Below are 20,725 nucleotides of genomic sequence, written 5' to 3'. Positions count from 1 at the left end.
ACTGTCCCCAGCCCTCCTAGATGGTCCTGGAGGATACTGTGCTTGACAGTATCAAAAGCTGCTGAGAGATCCAGCAGAAGCAGGAAACAGCTTTCATCTCTGTCCCTAGCCCACCAGAGATCATCAACCAGCATGTCCAAGGCAGTTTCAGTCGCATGGTGGAGCCTAAAATCCGACTGGAAGGGGTTTAAATAGTACACATCCTCCAGGTGTGCCTTATTGATTTATTATTTTTATTATTTTTCTAATTTGTTATTTTTTCCCATACCACACTATATTACAAAATATTGACTGAAGCATAAATATAAATTAAACCCTTCCCCCCTTGAACAATATCTCAAATTACATTCCTTGAACAGTATTTCAAATTACATTTCTGAAAGTATTCTACAAAAAGGAATAAGAATCTTCTATGCAACATAACATTTGATCTACTATAATATCTAACACTATTTTTTCCTTTATAGTGTTCATAGAAAACATTCTATAACCTATTAGACCCATATTTCATTTTTCTTAATTCACCTAATCCTTCTTCAATTGATCCTATACTCCCTTAAAAAGACCAACCGATTTTATATGAAGTTAGCACTCTTCTGCCAGATTTATTTATTTATTTAACAAAATGTATATAACACTTGAATGTAAAACAAAGCAAAACCTCCAAGCAGTTTACAAAAATTTAAAATAAAACATTAAGATTATCCATTTAAAAACTAGTTTAAAAAACAGGTATTTACAACATGGTTAAAAACAGCAGTAGATAAACAAAAAATAAAACAAAAGAAATAAAACATGTAACATCTATGCATCTGAATTGGCTTAGCTAAAAAACCACAACATTTTACACATTTAATTGGTGAATCACACAAATCAGTTAATTTCACCACAGATGATAGCAAGGCAAATAACTCCAGTTTAGGTGGAAGATGACTGCAGTGGAACAGAAGTAGCACTGCATGCAATGAACACAGAATGGAAAAATATGTCTTCCTATCTCCCTAAGTCCGACATTGTGCAGATTTGGGATAAAAGGACAGTTTCAAGCCCCAAAAGTTTGAAGACTAATGCTTTAGCTCAGCCTTTCTCAACCTGTGGGTCCCCAGATGTTGCTGAACTACAACTCCCATCACCCCTAGCTAGCAAGGCCAGAGCTCAGGGATGATGGGAGTTGTAGTGCAACAACATCTGGGGACCCACAGGTTGAGAACCGCTGCTTTAGCTGAACAATACTACAGAAGCAACAAATTCTCAGTTGGCCTCAGCCCCTTCCTTACCTTCTGCTGCGGAAGGAGAGAAAACAGGGATTTCATTGACTGATGGTGTCTGAGGGGTAGTAGGTGAATTAGTCTCCTTGGAACTGCCGTTGGATGGTTCGCTCACTGCCGTTACGGCTCTGAAGTAGATATCTGACTGGAAGGAGAAAGAGGCTGTGTTAGCAAAATGGACTTATCTGAAGCAATGGGTTGTCACTGTGGTACCCGTGTGCCCACAAACATCTCCAATGGTACCCACAAAAAGGAAACCCCAAGGTTTGTATAAGTACCAAAATGTTTGTCCAGGGAGGGATACCTTGGGCAGCAATGAGGGCAAAATAGGTCAGTGGGGACAGAGGATACTCAGTGAGCACAGAATGCTGTCTGGCAGTTAGGGAGAAAACCCAGAAAAGTGAGTGGGAGTGGGAAGGGAATGGAATGGTGTATCATGGAAAAGAGCATGGCCAGCTGGCCGGCAGCCTGAACAGGAAAATCACACAGTAAAGTTTTGCTGCATGTCCCACTTGTTTAGTGGGCTTATGGGTTAAATGATGCAGTCTTAATATGAAACACAAGGTCCCTTCCAACTCTACAATTCTATGATTCTGCCTTTGTAGTGCTAGAAGAGGCATGTCTAGAAGAAGGGGAATTTTGCACAGGATACAAGATTTCTTATCTCACTGCCTTACCCTTGATGCCACCAGCTGAAGTGCAGGGACCACAGCTGTGTGGACGAGGTTCCCATTCACCACTAATCGGATCTCAATGGAATCGGTGGTGAAGGCCAAAATATAGGGGAAAGCGCAAACTGCAGGAGGAGACAAAAGCATTTAATGAAGAAATAAATGCAACATGGTATATGATGGGCCCACGTTGTCAGTCCTAAGCATCATGAAGCTCTGAAGTTTTCCTGACCTACAATAAGCCTTTACCATGTTATTACTGACTTACATAGCACCATCAAAGTCCAACAACAACAAAAACAGATTCCCACCCCTAAAATTTAACTAAGGGGAGGAAGACAGAGGCAATGGAGAGGGGAAGAAGGCTCTTCAGGTCTGCTCAGTTGCACATACTAAAGCTCTGTTTTTAGGAGGGGTTGAAGCTGATGGGGTTGTGCCAAAAACTTCCCAGAAAATTTGGGTTTTGAGGACAGAGAGATTTGAAGGGAGAGAGGAAGGTATTGTGCAGGTCCTTCAGGCAGAAGAAGTAGCAGAAAGAGAGGAAAAGGTGGAGCAGGAGAGCTTTGGACAGTTGAGGGTAGTGGAGCAAAGGGCAGGGATATAAGGGAGGAGAGACGGGACAGGGCAATGGCAGGCTCTGAAGTCAGAGGAGGCATTTGTGCACTGGATCCAGGAGCAGACAGGAAACTGATGGGTGTCTCTGTGTTACATAGGGGCATAATGTGATCAAAACAATTAAGGCAGGCTAAGGATGGGCGCGGGTGGTGCTGTGGGTTAAACCACAGAGCCTAGGACTTGCCGATCAGAAGGTTGATGGTTCGAATCCCCGCAACAGAGCGAGCTCCCATTGCTCAGTCCCAGCTCCTGCCCACCTAGCAGTTCAAAAGCACGTCAAAGTGCAAGTAGATAAATAGGTACCGCTCCAGCGGGAAGGTAAACGATGTTTCCCTGCACTGCTCTGGTTCGCCAGAAGCGGCTTAGTCATGCTGGCCACATGACCTGGAAGCTGTACGCTGACTCCCTCGGCCAATAAAGCGAGATGAGCGCTGCAACCCCAGAGTCGTCCACGACTGGATCTAATGGTCAGGGGTCCCTTTACCTTTTAAGGATGGACAATCTTTTTCTGTTGAGGGCCGCATTCCCTGCTGACTACCACCCCCTTTTCTCTCTTCCTGCCACCGCATTGTCTTCCTCCCTCCCTCTGCCTGCCCATAGAGGCTGTCCCTCCACATTACAATGGCTTCACACAGCAGGAGAGACTTATTGGAAAGGGGGAGGCAACTGGTTCTTCTTACCAATGGCATAAGGAACCTGGTTCCAGCTGAAGTGAAAGTCAGATGCTGATGGCTGGACCAAAGGCGAGCCCCCATTGAAGGGACACACTTTGCGGTAATAGCAGACATCTGTAACAAGAGACCCCTGTTAACTTCAAGCAAATAAAGAAAGATGGACCTTGACACTAAATGTAGAAAAACAAGGCAGCCAAGCAATGTCACTGGCCCTGCTCCCGTGACAACAGCCAGGAACACAAAAATTAGAAGGAGTGAAGCTTTCTCCTGTTGCAGCCTCACCATTTCCCTGGGAAAGGTCTCAGCTACTGTATGCTCAAGCATCTGGTCAATGCCAAAGCCACAGGTAGTCACCAGTGGAATTGGCAACCTTCAACATGGGAGAGAGGAGAGCTGTTTTCAAATACATAGAAGCAGTGCTTGTTTTTCCTAAAAAAAATGTTTAGGGATACTCTCATTTTCCTACTCATATTGAAATACTGCCCCTCAATGAGGCCAAACTTAGATTCTTAAAATGTTTAGGGCTATGCGTACCCCTGCGTACTCCCAGAAAAAAAAGCACTGCATAGAAGACAGAAATGGCAGGAAAGCAGATTTTGGCTAAATGTGAGGAGAATCTTCCTAAAGGTAACAGCTGTTTCACTGTGGAACAGTCTGCCCCAGGAGGTGGTATTTTAAGCAGAGGCTGGATGGCCCGTCTGTCAGAGATGCTGCTGTTGCACCCTGCATTGCACAGCCCGTAACATGCCAGGAGGCTCCCTTTCGACTCTACAGTTCTATGAAATGGAAGTTTGGCGCTTGCTTTCTCCCTGCTCTTCTGCTTTGTCCACATGTGCGAGGGCTTTTGCTCATCCAGGTTCCTAGCTTTGCTTTGCCAGTAAGATATACTGACAAGAAACTGAGATTGTTGCTCAAGTCAGCTTCACCCAGAATCAGAGGACTGGCAAGTGGGGTGATGGCCAAAGTGGCCAGAAGGCAGAAACCTTTCCAGATTCCTCGTCTTCCTGCCTTCAAGTCCAGCTATTTTCACCACTACCACTATGTGTGGGCTCATTTCCCTATTCTAGTGGGAAAGGGAGGGCAAGACTTGGGGGTTGGCCATCTACTGCATTCTACCATCAACCCACTTGAGCCCCTCCTTGTTTTGGATAAGGATAATGGAGAAGAGAAGGCTTAGCGGCTGCCCAGTGCATCAATCCAGACTCACTTTGGCTTCTGGCAGCTGTTTTGATGCACCTGTCAGCTGCCCACCCACCACCATGTGCTGCTTATGCAAAGAACATGTGCAACCAGCAGGAAAGCAAGTACCGTATTTTTTGCACCATAGCACTCACTTTTTTCCTCCTAGAAAGTAAGGAGAAATGTCTGTGCGTGTTATGGAGGAAATGCCTACGGGTGGCATGCCTACGGATTTTCCTCCTCTAAAAACTACGTGCGTGTTATGGTCGGGTTCGTGTTATAGAGCGAAAAATACGGTAAGTCTTTCTCTTCTCTTACTTCTGCCCCTTTCCAAACAAACTGTTTACTGTTGTCCTTGTTCTATTAAAATTGTATAACTGTTTTATTATCTTATACTATACTATACTATACTATACTATACTATACTATACTATACTATACTATACTATACTATTATATTATTTATCAATCATTAATGTGCAGTGGTCCTGCCAACCTAGCAGTTCAAAAGCACGTCAAAGTTCAAGTAGATAAATAGGTACTGCTCCAGCGGGAAGGTAAACGGCGTTTCCATGCGCTGCTCTGGTTCGCCAGAAGCGGCTTAGTCATGCTGGCCATATGATCCAGAAGCTGTACGCTCCCTCGGCCAATAAAGCGAGATGATTGCTGAAACCCCAGAGTTGGTCACAACTGGATCTAATGGTCAGGGGTCGCTTTACCTTTTAATGTGCAGTGGACATATATTGTAGGGCATATGTGCAAGAGAAGAAATGCTTTTCATGCCTATGGGGGCAGTCCTATGGCAAGATGACCACCTGTCATGGATGCATTAGTTGAGATTCCTGCATTGCATTGGGTTGGACTAGATGACCCTCAGGGTCCCCTCCAACTTTATGATTCTGTAATTCTATGAAATATGATGATGATGATGATGATGATGATGATTGGGCTATATCCAAGGACATAATTAAGGTACTCTTAGTAGAACTATTATTACTACTTTATAAATGACAGTAACATTAATAATCATTTACCGTATTTTTCGCACCATAGGACGCACTTTTTCCCTCCTAAAAAGCAAGGGAAAATGTGTGTGCGTCCTATGGAGCGAATACAGGGGGAGGCAGGCAGGAAAAGCCCCCAAGAGCCGCACACAAGCTCCGTGCGCTCTTGCGGGCTTTTCCACAGGAGGGAGAAGGGACTGACTGGCCGCATCAGTCCCTTCTCCCACCTCCCAGAAAAGCCAGGAGAAGCCGCGATCTCTTTAAAGGGTTTGCGCGGCTTCTGCGGGCTTTTGCGAGAGGTGAGGGAATCCCCCCACCTCCCAGGTAAGCCAGAAGAAGCCGTGCAGCCCTTTTAAAGATTTTTTTCTTGATTTCCCCCCCTAAAAACTGGGTGCGCCCTATGGTCCAGTGCGCCCTATGGTGCGAAAAATACGGTATATAAAATAAAATATGATAATATCATTTATAAAGCACCTAACATTTTCCAACCGTTTTATGTTTTACATCAAAGATGAGAGAATCATAATCCAACAGACATTATGCAAAAGGAAAAAAGGAATGGGAGGAAAGTAAGCATATTCTTGAAGTTACATCATCTCAATAACACCGTCTGATTTCCACAGGTAGGCCTCCCTGCTCTCAAGTGCACACACAAGCACATGCACGTAAACACCCCAACCACCATTGCTTTCCTGACTGCCAGCAGAGGGTGTTTCTCTTCAGCTCTAGTAGTCCCTATTCTACCTCACTGCCTCTCCTGTGCGAAGAAAGTCTTACTCCTTAAATGTCCGTTCTGCACTGATGCAAGACGGAACCATAGACAGACCCCAGACCGTTTCCCTGGACAGAGCGAGTTAACAGTACTTACAGTTATAGCACAAGAGCAAGCCAGCTTCTCCATCTTCATACACATCAATAGCTGCAACAAAATTAACCTGCAATGATAACGGGCAAGGGTAGTGGGCAGGCTGGAGGCTGAGCTTCCTACGAACTCTTTGAGAATAATTCAGCGGTTTCGTATCAGGAGAAAAAGGAGAAGTCCCCCGCCCCATCACATTCCCACCAAACGTTTCTAAATTCTGGCACCTGCATCTAGTCGGTAATTTAATCTAATTGTTTTACATACACTTCTAATTCAAAGCCTAAGTAAACAACTGCAGAAGTGCTGCTTCTGTTATTATACATTTTGGTTTTCTGGCACAGGGGGCATGACCCAGCCCAAATTAAGCACGTTTAGAAATCCCAGTGATCTTGATGATAAAAAAAATCACAGGAAGTAACAGGACAAAAGTATTTCATTTTGACTGATTCATCACCTAGGATTGCATTTTTAATCAACTGAATCAGGTTGACAGTAGACATCAGGTGTAGTGCAGGAGATGGCCCTGATCCTGAGATCAACTGCATTTTTGCTCGGGCAGCCTTGGGGGTGGGGAGGCTGAGACCCTTTCGAAGGAAACGAGGGACAGCAGCTTCAGCAAACTGTTGTGACACCCAATGAACCTACCCTGCTCGAGTCGACATGGTGCAGTCTGTAGGATTCACCCGTGCTCTCATTGATCAAGTCAAACTGGTGCCGGTAGGCGACGCAAATCAGGTTGTCATTTTCCCCCGTGGGCCCGTCCACCAATGTCATGACAACAGGGGGGTCAGACAAGCAGATCTCCTGCAATCCCCAAACAATGCTGCATTAGAGGTATTGTGTGTGTGCATGAATAGAGATGCATGACACCAAATTCAGACTTCTTGAGGATCTCAGGTACAGAAAAGGGTAACCAATACAACAACAGAGATTGCAGAACCTCCCACAATAAATCATTTGCATTTTTAACATTTTAGTTCATAAAAAGGTTTAGAAGAGCATGCATGCACAGATCAGCCATGGAGGCTTTGCCCACAGACCTGCTATGAAGATCCATCAGGCTGGTAGGCCCTAGAAATGAGGCCTCTGTGCCCTATCAGTGTGCCCTGTCCATGTGGAACTCCCTCTTGCTGGATGTGTGTCTAGTGCCCTCTCTGGTTAGGTTCAAATGAAGACTTGGCTATTCCAAGCTGCTCTGAACTGAAGGAGGTTTTTTGGTCTAGAACACAGGTTGCCAATGCAGCACCAATGGAGGCCAGTTTGCGCATCCCATCAGGACCCTCTCTGGTGTCTGTGAGAGATCTTGGTAAATATTCCCTAAAAAATCTGCAATAGATGAAGGGCTGCTTGCTCTCCCTACTCAGTTCCTGTTTGCATTGGCTTGGCCTCTCCTACACTGAACACCCCCCTAAAACCTGAGCTGAGGTGTGAAAAACTTCTCTCTCTGTGAGTGAGCATGCTGGTGGCTGATGTAGGTGCCTTTTCCCATTGATGGGATGGCTGAATAGTGTGTGTGTGCCTGCACCATTTTATGGTCCTCCTTTTCTGCATTTTTTGTAAAGATATGGAAGCCCTTATGCAAGCCATTTAGTGACTGGCGCCCAAAGAACTTCCTCAGCATTCCAAATGCATCCATTGGCTCAAAAGGCTTGGTGACACCTTCCTCCCACTGGCCTATAATTTTAAACTGTTGCTGCTTTTATGGCAAGGGTGGGGAAATCTGTGGCCCTCCAGGTGCTGATGGGCTGCCAGTGTGCTCAGGGATGGGGGGAGTTGGAAGTCCCAATAACACTGGGAAGGCCAAAGTTTCCCCTCTTGATCGTGGGCCCCATGGCCTCTCTGAAGGATTTTTAAAGATCAGGAAGACTGGATCAGCTCCTAGGCTTAAAAGGGCAGCTTATAGTTTTCCTCCAGGCACCCAAGGAGGAGAAGGCATGTGTGGACGGTGGTAGTTTGCCAGTGCTTTACCTCAAACCTACCCGGATGTACTGGAATTCTTCAACTGGGGACTCTGACTGAGGCGACAACGAGAGGCCACTATTCAGACCCTCCCACTGCTTGAACTTCCTGGTGATGAGAAGCAGCTTGTTCCGGATGGATGCGACGATCCGTAGCTCGTTGCTGTGGTGGGTGTTGATGGCGTACAGATGGCAGCCTGGGCAACAAAGGTTCAGTTGAAGGTGTGTATGTGTGTGTGTGTGAAGCACAGCTCTGAGAAATGTCCCAAAGGAAAGCCTGGCTCAGAGGGATGGGAGAGGAGAGCTGCAAACTGACCACAGCGGATCATGCTCTGGGTCACAGGAGAAATGTTTTAGCACCACCACATCTAGCTGTTTCTTGCAAAGGAACAGAAGGCATTGCTGCCCAGCTGCATTGACATAGGAACCTGCCTTATACTGAGTCAGACTATTGGACAATTTAGACAAGCACTGTCTTTGCTGAAAGCAGCTGTGGTCCAGAATTTCAGAAAAGGGCCTCTCCCAGCCCTACTGGAGTTGCCAGGGATTGAACCTGGGACATTCTTCATACAGAACAAACTCTGCACCACTGACCTATGACCCTTCCCCAGAGACTCAGTGCTATGCTGTGGTCCGTGTGGAACTTGAGCTTGACTAGAGACTGAGGAGGGGGAAGAAATTCAGTTTGTAGTTTCCATTCATTCACCTACCCAAAACTATTGGCTTAAGCTGTGCTGCTGTCCCCTGACACCTGAAATCAACCTGCTTTAATGCAGGGGTGTTCTTACAGGAAAACTCTATAATGCAAGGACAGGCACCTAGGTCAATGATAAGAGCATATACTCCGCCTACAAACAACAGACTCCCAGGTTCAAAACCCCAGATTCCCCATATAAAGAGGACGTCAAGGATGGGGAAGTCACCAACACTAGAGAGTCCCCAACAATAGTAGGCCAGATGACTCCAAGATACGGCAGTTTCACATGTTCACAACCTTGTGATCCCTTAAAGCATCGTTCAGCTGGTTGGTTGGTTGGCTGAGACCCACTGCCTGATCTCAGCACTACCGTCATACTCTCCCCAGGTCACACCCCTCTCCAGCACTGCTTCATAGCCTCAATGAATGTTTTTATCAGGTTGGAATGTGTCCTGAACTCGAACTCCTCGGCTGCGTGGAGAATAGAATGGGGTGTGGGTGTGTGGGTGTGTGCATGAAGAAACTAGCCTACTGTGCAAAGGCAAAGTGCATATTTGTTGCCCCATCTCCTTTTGCCCAGGAGGTTACCCGAAGGGAAGGCAGCCCCCAGGGTGAAAAAGCTCCCCCACCCCCTGCCATAAGCACCTTTTGTTTTCTCCAGTTTGTTCTCTCGGCAGTCACACTTGCTTCTGGCTTGCTTGGTTTCCATGCCTTTCCGTACGGCACTCAGCCGGAAGACCAGGAGGCGAGCGTCCTTCCCTGTCAGGTGGGAGACACACAAATAGACATGTTACAGGGACAGCTAAAAGGAGGGAGGCTGTGGGTTGTTTCTGAAGTGTCATGCACCAAAGGCAGTCATGGTTTGTTTTGTTGTCTACTGCAGGGCCACAGTCCCAGGCAATCCAGGATATTCCATCCAGCCGTCTTTCTTCAACAAATCCCAGCATCCAGAGACTGGACACAAGATGTAGTTTTGCATTCAAAGGGCTTACAGAAGGTTAAAACAGTAGATACAATATCATCTAAAATAAATGCAGGATCCTGGAAGATCCAGCCTAAGATAAAATACCTCCAGCGAAGCAGTTATGCTTCTACCACAAGCTTGCCCAGGGAAATGACATTTCCTCCCAGACAGACTTACGTGCCTTACCTTTGTCCGCTCTAGTAATGAGAAGGTCCAGAGTTTCCAATACATGCATCTGTTTGATCTGTAAAGTTTTATCAAACACTGGGATGGGAGGCTGCCCATCTGGAAGGAAAAATTCAAGAGACTCTGTGTCAAGGCTCAGATCAAAACATCAAGGGGGAAATCCATATATATTGGCTGGTTACAATAATATTCAGATTTCAAAGGCCTTTCTAGATAGCACCATTGTATGTGCCATCTAAAAGGAGGCAGAGATTATTCCTGCTAAACTTCTACTGGCAGGCTGCTCCACAGGGCAGGGCCTGCCAAACCTAAAGGCTCAATGCTCAGCAAGGGCAAACTGAGTGTCAGGGGCGTGGAGAACCACCAGAAGTGCCTCCTCACAAGATCTTAGTGATGGAGGTGGAGCATAAGGGATCAGACGGTCATTAATACTTTGGGCCAAAGTGATTTAGGGCTCTGTGAATTAACCCAAGTACCTAGAACCTGGCTTGGTGGCAAAATTGACAACCAGTGCAACCCTCTCAGCAGAGTGGTAACATATAACCAGCAGCCTGCTCCTGTGAGGAGTCTGGCCTCACTAGCAGCTTTCAGACCAGGTATGAAGGAAGCCCCACGTAAGCTACATTACAGAAATCAACTGGGGGTAGGGGAATGTAAGGCAACCAGGTCAGCACATGCTAACAATCACAGGGTCATCCACCAACCATCTAAGAGGAGGACACCAACATCTGTAGAGACGAGCAGTGACTGGCCCCAGGAATCTGCGCAGAAAACATCATGAGGGAAATTGCTGCAGAAGCACTGGGACTCCCAGGGCTGTGGAACAAGAGAACCGTGAACTGGTGAGCATAACAGGGAAGGGTGCTAAGCACTAGAGTCACAACATACTGATCTACAGCGGTGAGTTCAAGAGGTTGCTTTGCATCCCTTGGGGAAGCAGAAATCCCTCAGTTAGCTGAGGATAAAAAAAGAAACGCCAAGGCTGGGTGTACCCCATGCTAAGAATAATAAAAATGAAAATAAAATGTAACTTATGTGACCTGTCTAAATCATGCATATTTACATATTTTAAAAAGCTCTATTCTACACTGTGGTTTGCTTCTAAGCACAAACCTATTATCCACAGCAATCAGAAACCATTCCAGGCTCTTGAGCTAACTCACCTCCTATCCTCCCCTGAAGATTTACCTGTTAACCATTCACTCACCTCCTTTTTACAGAGGCTCGTGGAAGCCAGAATAGCTGGGGCATCGCCTCTCACAATGGTTTTGAGTTTGAGTGCCTTAAAAAAAAAGACACACAAGAGAGAAAGAGAGAGAGAGAGAGAGAGAGAGAGAGAGAGAGAGAGAGAGAGAGAATATGAACATATAAATCTGCCTTATATGGAGTCGGTCTTGACTCCATGGGTCTCAGGTGATTCCCTGTCTTTACTGCCTCTCTACTGCAGATCCCATTAACTAGAATGCCAGAGACTTATTTTGCCTTCACCAAGTGAGCTATGACCCCTTCCTTTATAAAGTTTGTGGTGGTGAGAGGGCGTGAGACTGTAAAGACTGATTTACTTACATGCCAGCCTCCATATGGAGTGCCTGTTTCACATGTGTTATCTGCATAGTACAGTGAAGAAACACTCTCCCACTGCACAAAGATGGCCGTAAGGAACATCTAGGCTGCCCCCCCCGACAGGTGTATTCAACATGTCAATTACGTAATGATAATACATTAATCACGGGTTTACACTGGACCATCCACACGGCATTCTGCTTTATTGCCTGTAGTGCAAAGGTTCCCCAATGTTACCACATTATTGCTATCTAGAGGGGCACTCCTGCCCTATGGCACAATGAAAGGAGGACAAAAAATAAACCAAAATATTTGTGGTATTAAAAGTTGTATGATTTCAGCAGAAAGCTATAGGACATGCACTGACTGAAAACAAAGCAGTATGTCCCCCCCTTCCCAATCAATACTCTGATATTGATCAGAGTCTTTGATCAAAGTGGACTGGGCCTGACAATTTACCTGTTTCCATGGTGCGTTGGGGACATCTCCATTTTTGGATGTTTTGTTTTGATGCCTTCTACAAGTATGAAGACAACAGCTCTCCCTTTCTGCATATCCCTAGTTTCTGGTATTCAAAGACAACCTGCCTCTGACCACAGCTGCTCCATCTTGCCATCATGGCTAACAGCCATCATCAAAATTATCCACAATTTGCTTAAAGCTATCAAAGCCAGTGGCCACCAGCACACCCCATGGAGGCAAATCCCATGAATTAATTATACTTATTGTGACAAATACATCTCATGCTGTCCTGGGCACAAAGTCCCACCAGACCACCATGGCAACCACCTCAGCATGTAAAAGGTACAGCGGTTCTGGGAAGAACACAATGATACACTTCACGAAATGACATATTTGGCAAATCTGCTAAGAGGGTACTTGACTGCTTCACAAGAAACACTATAATCTTTCTTATCAAAGTCAGGGCCTTATTATCTGTTGGAGGGCCTCTCCTGATACTGTGAACTTGCAAGCTGTTTCCTTTCGTGCTGTAAAGAGGGCTACCAAACTGTGGCCACAAAGGGCTACCCAAATCCAGATCTTTTTTTGACCCACTTTCCATTTGATCCCCAGACGCTGTGTTTTCTCCTTCCCTCTGCAAAGGAGAAGCCAGTGAGCTCTCAGAGCCTGCTAATTCCTTCCTGTTTCAACCTGGTTTTCTTTACAACTGATCCCCTGTTAATTGCCCTTGCTTGCAATTTGGACTTGATGCTGCTGCCTTTGTTGAACAGGATTTTGCTCTCATTTCTATTGGTACACCTGACGTAATATTCTCCCTCTCTCGAACATTTGCTGTGCTAATTTGTTGGGGTTTTTTTTCCAAGGGTGAGAGGAAATTAATTTGGCGTTGATAGAATGTGTTGTGCGTTTTTCAGGGTTTTCTTTAAAGCTGTGAAAATAAAGATGCATAGCACCAAAGAGGGCTGATGCAAATATAATTGTAGTCAAGAGCCTGGGAGCAGGTCTGGTGTCATATTAACACAAGAGACCTGCTGGATTAGGCCAATGGCCTCTCTAGTCCAGGATCCTGTTCTCATAATGGGCAATGAGATCACCTCCCCCCAGGAAGCCCACAAGCACAACCCTCCCGCTGTTTCCTGCAACAGATGTTCAGATGCATCACCACCTTTGTTGATGGAGAACAGCACCCAGCACCCTTGGACAGCTGCAGGGGTCCTAGTACAGTGGTACCTCGGGTTAAGAACTTAATTCGTTCTGGAGGTCCGTTCTTAACCTGAAGCTGTTCTTAACCTGAAGCACCACTTTGGCTAATGGGGCCTCCCGCTGCCGCTGCACCGCAGGAGCACAATTTCTGTTTTCACCCTGAAGCAAAGTTCTTAATCTGAGGTACTATTTCTGGGTTAGCAGAGTCTGTAACCTGGAGTGTCTGTAACCCGAGGTACCACTGTACCCTGACAGGACCCAAAGGTACTCAACACCTGCCTTGGGCCCACCATGCCAGGCAGCTGAAAACCACCACATAAAGGCCCCCCCCCCGGGTGTTCTGGAGTGATGCTATGTCAGGAAAACTTCCAACCTGGGGATGAGGGGCACTAATGTGAACTTTGTCAAAGACCCCCTCAAACCTAAAGCCAGTTTTAATTATTATGAACATAAGAAGAGCCTGCTGGATTAGGCCAGTGGCCCACCTACACTAACATCCTGTTCTCACACTGCCCAACCAGATGCCTTTGCAAAGGAGCTCTGATGTGCAACTGCAGAGCAACTGCGGAGGCAGAACATAGCCATCAAGCATAGCAGCCATTGGTAGCCTTGCCTTCCATGAATCGGGTCTAATCCCCTTTCAATGTCTCTACCACTTCACTCTCCAATTTGGTGTAAACTACCCTCATCTCCAGAAGTATCATGTGATCATTTGCTGCTCTCCCAGGCCATTTAAGTCCCTGTGACATGGCTGGCTGGCTTTTTCCTTTTCTTTCTCTGTATCTAATGGCTGTTTAAGTTCTGTGCTGCACATGGTATTTTACTGTCCTGGCTTTGTACCTGCCCCTAGAGCTTATTGCCTTTTCATTGTAGCAGTTTTATTGTTCTGTTCTATCCCCTTTTATTTGTACGGTGTCTAGAGAATTTATTTTGTAAAGCGTCTCGTAAACAAAGAACACAAAGAAACAACACATTTCAAAAGCAGCTTTTGCTGTGGCATCAGCTTTTAGAGGGAAATCTCCCCCCTGCAGGGCACGCCTATATTTACAAACTGCTCTGGACTGGGGTCTTTCAAGGGATATCCAGTTAAATTAATGGCATCAAGTATATTGATTTCAATGTCTCTTCTTTGAGTATGATCAACAAAAGCTCTCAATCACCCTGAAGAATTGTCTTGTCAAGGGTCCCATTCTATTTCCTACAGCTTATTGAGAGTTGGCAACTTATTCAGGGCTGTGGGGTGCTTTTGAAAGTTGTTATTTGCTTATTTACTACAGGAGAACCTCAGCCCCAGGAGCTAAATGCGCCTAGCATGCTTTTCCCTGGCTATAAAGTGTCACTGAATTCCGATAAGTATGTCTCTTACTTGTCAGGATGGGAGATGCAACGGGGTGTGTGGAGAAGCTATAGAACTGTGCAAAGGTAAAAGTTACAGTGGTTATTCCACCTATTTTAGCCTCTGGCTCCTCCCACCACTGTCATGTGGTACTTGGAAGGTTGTTCAGAAGGGAATGGGGCCCCCAGGCTTAAAAACCACTCCTGGTTTATTATACTTATGTGCTGCCTTACAAAATAAATTCTATTTTAAAATAGCATTCCCCCAAAACCCAGAGACATTCCTGTTAGGCATGGTTTAGACGGAGGTACCCAGGTGTCAGAAAAATCTATTTATGTATGCGACAACAGCAGTGTGGATCTTGTTAGCCCACAAATGGACTGAGTACAACATATCTAAAAGGGATATAAAAAGGGGAAGAAATTAAACTAAATGGCTATACAAGAATATGCAGGAGTTGTGGCTAAATTAAAGGAGTCTTGGAAGGGGAAGGAGGAAAGTCACTGATTGTATTGATATAATGAAAGATTTTAATGTGGAAATGTATATTTGAAAATCTTTTAACAAAAAATATTTTTTTAAAATACAAAATGAATTCTACAGTGGTGCCTCGCAAGACGAACGCCTCGCAAAACGAAAAACTCGCAAGACGAAAGAGTTTTCCGTTTTTGAGTCGTTCCGCAAGACGAATTTCCCTATGGGCTTGCTTCGCAAGAAGAAAGCCCATAGGGAAATCTCCGGGGACCTCTTTTAAATGCTGGCCATCGAGAGCAAAGACTTTCGCCCACCGCCGGCCTTCACAAGAGGTCCTGGACCTCTTCTGAAGGCCGGCGGGGGGCAAAAGTCTTTGCTCCCCCCCACCGCCTGCCTTCCCGGGATAGCGGAGAAGCGCAGCGCGTTTCTCCGCTATCCCGACGGCTTTTGAAGGCAGGCGGGGGGGGGGAGCAAAGACGTCTCCGCTGTCCCGGGGGCTTTTAAAATGCTGGCAGTCGGGAGGAAAGCCCTCCTGTCCTCGGAGCTTGCGGGGTGGGAGGTGGGGAGAAGGGCTTTTCTTCCCACCGCCAGCCTTCAGAACAGCCTTCTGAAGGCTGGCAGTGGGAAGAAAAGCCCTTGTCCGCCCCCCCAGCCTTCAGAAGAGGTCGGGGGACAGACTGTCCCCGGACCTGGTCTGAAGGCTTTTTCCATAGGAACGCATTGATTGATTTTCAATGCATTCCTATGGGAAACCGTGCTTCGCAAGACAAAAAACTCGCAAGAAGAAAAAACTTGCGGAACGAATTAATTTCGTCTTGCGAGGCACCACTGTATAGGCATCCTATGAGAAAGAGATGAACAGAAAGAGAGAAAGGGAGGGAGGCTGTGTCCACACACCATACCTTTGAAGCACATTTCTCCCCCCAAAGAATCCTGGGAATTGTAGTTTGTTAAGGGTGTTGGTAACTGTAACTCTGTGAAGCAGTGTGTGTTGTGTTCATAGCCTGGATGTGTGAGAGTCAGAGGCAGTTCACTGGTGCATATTGCACTGCCCAGCCTGTTTAGCTGCTCAAAGACCTCAAGTAGCCACAGTGAAACACAAATCCCAAATACTCAGCAACCACACCTGGCCAAGACGGACAAATTCAGCTTGTCGCGCCTCCTCTTTCTTCCGGGCTGATTTTGGGGACTCAGGTAAGACATCACTGAAGGATCTCCTGTTCAGCATGTTCTAAACAAATACAAAACAAAAACAACAACAGAGTTTTACTGAATTGTCTGTCATCCTGGGGGCGTTTTTTAATTTAATTCTGTGCAACATGATAGTTTTCCATTTGGAAGGGCTTTCTTGACATAGGGAGGCGTTCAAACACATGAATCTCTCTCCTGCGTTCCACAGCCGTATAGTCTGAGGAAGACTATACTGTCTTCCAACAGTGTGTTCCAAGGAAGACGGTACCACATGAGTTTTCTGAACATTAAGAACACCAGGAGATGTTATATATTTTTGTCTATCCACTTGCTCTGACTGGCAGCTGCTTTCCAGGGTTTATGGCATAGAGTCTTTCCTACTACTTGCTATGTGATCCTTTTAAGCCAAGATATTGGGGACTGAACCCAGGACCTTCTTCATGCAGACAAGAAGCTCCACTGCTAAGCTACAGCCCTTCCCTGCCATCTCCTAGTAGGCCTGGAACTCTGGAGAGCTGCTGCCAATCAGTGTAGACGATACTAAGGCAGATAGACCAATGGGTCTGACTCATTTTAAGGCAGCTTCTTATGTCCCTTCCAGAGCCGTCTTTTCCATAGGGCTTAGTGGTGCGTCGCACCAGGGCACCGGCCTCTCAGGGGTGCCCCAGCAAGTGTGGGAGCTGTGCAGCTTTGCCGGCGGCCACCCCTTTCCCTGCACGCCCGCCAGCTGCGCCCCGACAACCATAAGGCTGGCAGGCACACAGCTTCCCTCCCAAGCCTCTGCGGGGATCGCTCTCCTCCTGAGGCGGCTTGGAAGGGAAGCTGCGCTCTCCTGTCAGGAGTTCAGCCTACACTTGAGTAGGACTCTGGCAGAGACACATGCCCAACTGGCGTGTTCCCTCCCTTCTAGTCGATCGTTCGGGAGCTTCACAAGCTTTCTTCAGCCCAAACATCACAGTGACTGATGCCAACAGACACCGGCACACTTAGCGATCTGCAGAGTTTGCGCAGTTGTGTAACAGACAGCAGCAACTGTGCAAACTCCAGGAGGGATGGAACATGCCAGGCAGGCATGTGTCTCTGCCAGGGTCCTACTCGAGTGTAGGCTGAACTCCTGACATCTCCTTCCACGTCACTCCCAAGCCTCTGCGAGGATCGCTCTCCCACAGTGGCATGGGGGAGAGTTGCACCCCCCCATAGCTGGCAGTGCACAGCTACGGCCACCCCAACACTATCCATGGTAATTTGGGGGTGCTGGGCGGATATTTGCACCTACATCTGCTAAAGACAGCCCTGGTCCCGTCGTCCAATATCAGAACAGGCTCTTCTTATGCACTCCACAGACAAAAAACCTCAAGTGAAATTCCTATGCAAGTTATGAATTTCAACCTTGAATTTAAATGCTGGCTCCCAAAGTTTTGTCGTATGCCAGAATGACCAAAATAAAGAAATCATGATGGACATGTGCTCTTGAAAGCATAGGGAGAGAGGGAGCTGGCACCGCATACATCCCAGGCATAAGAAGCATTGGATCAGCCCCCACCATCTTTCACAAGAATCTTTTTTTGAGGTTTCACAGAAGAGGCGGAGCTTACCTTGTGCATGTCAGGCATGAGGTCCTGGTATAAAGAGCGGATCAGCATGTCCAAAGTACGCTGCCGCTTCTGAGCAAATGTCGGAGTTTCCAAGGTGGCTTTCTCCCCATTGATTACTGTAAGGCAACGGAAACAGAAAGAAGACATGTCACATACCATGCAGACCATGTTATGTACTATGACACAGAGGCTGGGCACTTAGAACATTTTGGGCATTTTGTAACTACAGTCTTACCTTGGGTTACAGCCGCTTCAGGTTGCATTTTTTCAGGTTGCGGACCGCCGAAACCCAGAAGTACCAGAACGGGTTACTTCCGGGTTTTGGTGGTTGCGCATGCACAGAAGTGCTAAATCGCACTTTGCGGGTGTGCAGAAGCGCCGAATCGCAACCGGTGCATGTGCAGACGTGGGTTGCGAACGCTGGGGGTTGCGAACGTGCATCCCGCACAGATCACGTTCGCAACCCGAGCGTCCACTGTATTAAAGATTATTGTTTTTTAAAAAATTGTTCTTATGAAAAGTCATATTCAGTTTGGCCCTGATAATTATGCTCCACTGTGTCAAAGGGGGTTTATTCTAGCGCATTTGCAAAGCTAAGCAGAGTCCTTTCAAACTGGATAGGGAACTGAGTGTTGGGATTCCTGCACTGCAGGGGGTTGGACTAGATGACCCGTGGGGTCCTTCCAACTCTACAATTCTATGATTCTACGTGGGAAGGGCTGCAGCTCAGCAGTGCAGTGCAATACAGTGCAGTGCAGTGCAAAGGGTACCAGCTTCAATCCCTGGCATCTCCAGGGAAAGCTGGGAAACTGCCTGAAACTGCAGGGAGCCACTGCAAGTCAGACTGAGATAGATGTGGTCTGATGTGGTGTAAGGCAGCTTCCTATGTTCCTAAATGTGTCCAGGATGGCAGTCTAAATGCCTTAATACAAGGACCTCTTTGATCTGAAAATGGCGTATCCAGCTTACATTTCACCAGCAAGAAGTCCCTGAATTCTTGGTGGTCCGTAAACACTGGTGGGGATGGAAGAGGAGGCCCAAAGAGAGGTACGCTTTCTTCCGAAAAGATTTTCAGCCTAGGGAAAAGGGCACATCAGATATTTGGGGCAGGACATGGTTTTATTCCAAATGTTACATGCCTCTAACCAAAAATTCGTAAAATTCAACCCATCCCCTCTCCAAGCACTTTTAGCAAGACGTAGAGACACTTTGGGTGTGATGTAATAGTAATCAGATTACAGTGCTATGTGGATACTTCTGGCACAGAAGCAAAGTAAGAAGTCTCTACCCACAAGGAGCTTACAGTCTAACTTCAACAGCAAGGAAGCCAAAAGAGAGAAGGGGACGTATAAGACAAAGAGATGAATGGGAAATAATGCAATTACATACATACAGTACATACATACTTGGGGTGGGGGGGCAGCTTTGTTATACTTGGGGAGGAGATTTACTGTGCAATCCTAGGCACATCTACTCAGAAGTTCAATGGGGTTCTTTCCCAAGTTATTGCAGCACTAAAGCACTAAAACTATAGGCTTCATTATTATTATTATTTTCATCATCATCATTACTAATTGGATTTCTTGCTTGCCTTTCAACATAAGGTCCCAGGACAGGTTACAACAATATAAAAAACAGGCCTGCAATTTATTTAAACTGATTTTATTCAGATAAATATGGTAGGTTCTAAAGCAGGGGTCAGCACACTTTTTCAGCAGGGGGCTGGTCCACTGTCCCTCAGACCTTGTGGGGGGGGGGCTGGACTATATTTTGAAAAAGAAAGAACGAATTCCTATGCCCCACAAATAACCCAGAGATGCATTTAAATAAAAAGCACACATTCTACTCATGTAAAAACACCAGGCAGGCCCCACAAATAACCCAGAGATGCATTTTAAATAAAAGCACACATTCTACTCATGTAAAAACACGCTGATTCCCGGACCGTCCGGGGGCCGGAATCAGAAGGCGATTGGGCCAGATCTGCCCCCCCCCCGGGCCTTAGTTAACCTACCCATGTTCTAAAGGCATACACCTCAGTTGTTGAAGGCCAGGGGAAAGAAACACTTTCAACATACAACAAAAGCTATGCAATTAAATGTCCCTGATGCACCTCTGGGGGGGGGGGTAATTCTACATCTTAGGGCTTACCTTTCATTCATCCAATTTTCCCTACAGACTCTCTTGGGTGTTAAGATCAGCAGAGGGGGCCCTCTTGAATTCAGTTTATATCATGTCCTTCCTCACAAAGGAGCCCATAGATAATGCAGGCTGCTGTTAGCTGGTCACAACCAAAAGGCACTCTGTACATTCTCAGAAACAACTTCTCTTCCTACTTTACATGTTCCTGACATTCAAAATAGGTCTGAAAAGGGACCCCATGTCCACACACCCCTGGGAGAGTCTGTAAGCCTGAAACATGAGCACATTGAGGTTTCTTCCTTCTTTTCTCTTCAATAAAATTACGCTTGTGCTTTTTAGTCTCAGACTAAGTCCCCTCTCCCTGTGAATTTTCACCAATATTACATAAAGCTAAAGTCATAACATGTCATATCAAATTAACGAAATGAACGGTTCGCCTGCAGTTGACACCCACCTGTAACTATCACTTTGCGTATTATATCTCACTAAGGCAAAAATATCTGCAGCATCAGTTAAGGAGCTCAATCCATTACTCCCACGCCAATGGAAGCCACTTGTTTTTTGATAATGCTCCCCCCCCCATTTGTGTTGAAATAAATAACAAGGAGGGGAGGGAAAGCGGGGGGAAGTAAAAGATCAAGCACGGAACATATTGGAATATCTTTTCGTCACTGGAACCAC

General features: G+C 46.3%; 1 protein-coding gene across 10 annotated transcripts in view; it reads right to left on the bottom strand.

The window, feature by feature from the left end:
- Positions 1-20,725, bottom strand: part of GARNL3 (GTPase activating Rap/RanGAP domain like 3) — a 109,333-nt gene that overhangs the window by 4,550 nt on the left and 84,058 nt on the right. For 9 of the 10 annotated variants that reach the window (XM_053373931.1, XM_053373922.1, XM_053373929.1 and 6 more), the window contains 14 exons: positions 20,499-20,544; positions 18,872-18,978; positions 17,903-18,018; positions 16,243-16,347; positions 11,286-11,360; positions 10,783-10,894; positions 10,079-10,177; positions 9,574-9,687; positions 8,253-8,428; positions 6,919-7,077; positions 6,280-6,346; positions 3,235-3,342; positions 1,946-2,064; positions 1,278-1,413 (listed from right to left, as the gene is read on the bottom strand). In XM_053373931.1, coding sequence (XP_053229906.1) covers positions 1,278-1,413; positions 1,946-2,064; positions 3,235-3,342; positions 6,280-6,346; positions 6,919-7,077; positions 8,253-8,428; positions 9,574-9,687; positions 10,079-10,177; positions 10,783-10,894; positions 11,286-11,360; positions 16,243-16,347; positions 17,903-18,018; positions 18,872-18,978; positions 20,499-20,544 — 1,539 coding nt within the window. The remainder of the gene's footprint in view (positions 1-1,277; positions 1,414-1,945; positions 2,065-3,234; positions 3,343-6,279; positions 6,347-6,918; positions 7,078-8,252; positions 8,429-9,573; positions 9,688-10,078; positions 10,178-10,782; positions 10,895-11,285; positions 11,361-16,242; positions 16,348-17,902; positions 18,019-18,871; positions 18,979-20,498; positions 20,545-20,725) is intronic. The other variant, XM_053373926.1, reaches the window with a different exon arrangement.

The sequence above is a fragment of the Podarcis raffonei genome, chromosome Z (genome assembly GCF_027172205.1).
Source record: "Podarcis raffonei isolate rPodRaf1 chromosome Z, rPodRaf1.pri, whole genome shotgun sequence".
NCBI classification, from domain to species: domain Eukaryota; kingdom Metazoa; phylum Chordata; class Lepidosauria; order Squamata; family Lacertidae; genus Podarcis; species Podarcis raffonei.
Note: the sequence above shows the minus strand (reverse complement) of the source record. Positions and strands in the feature narration are given on the sequence as shown.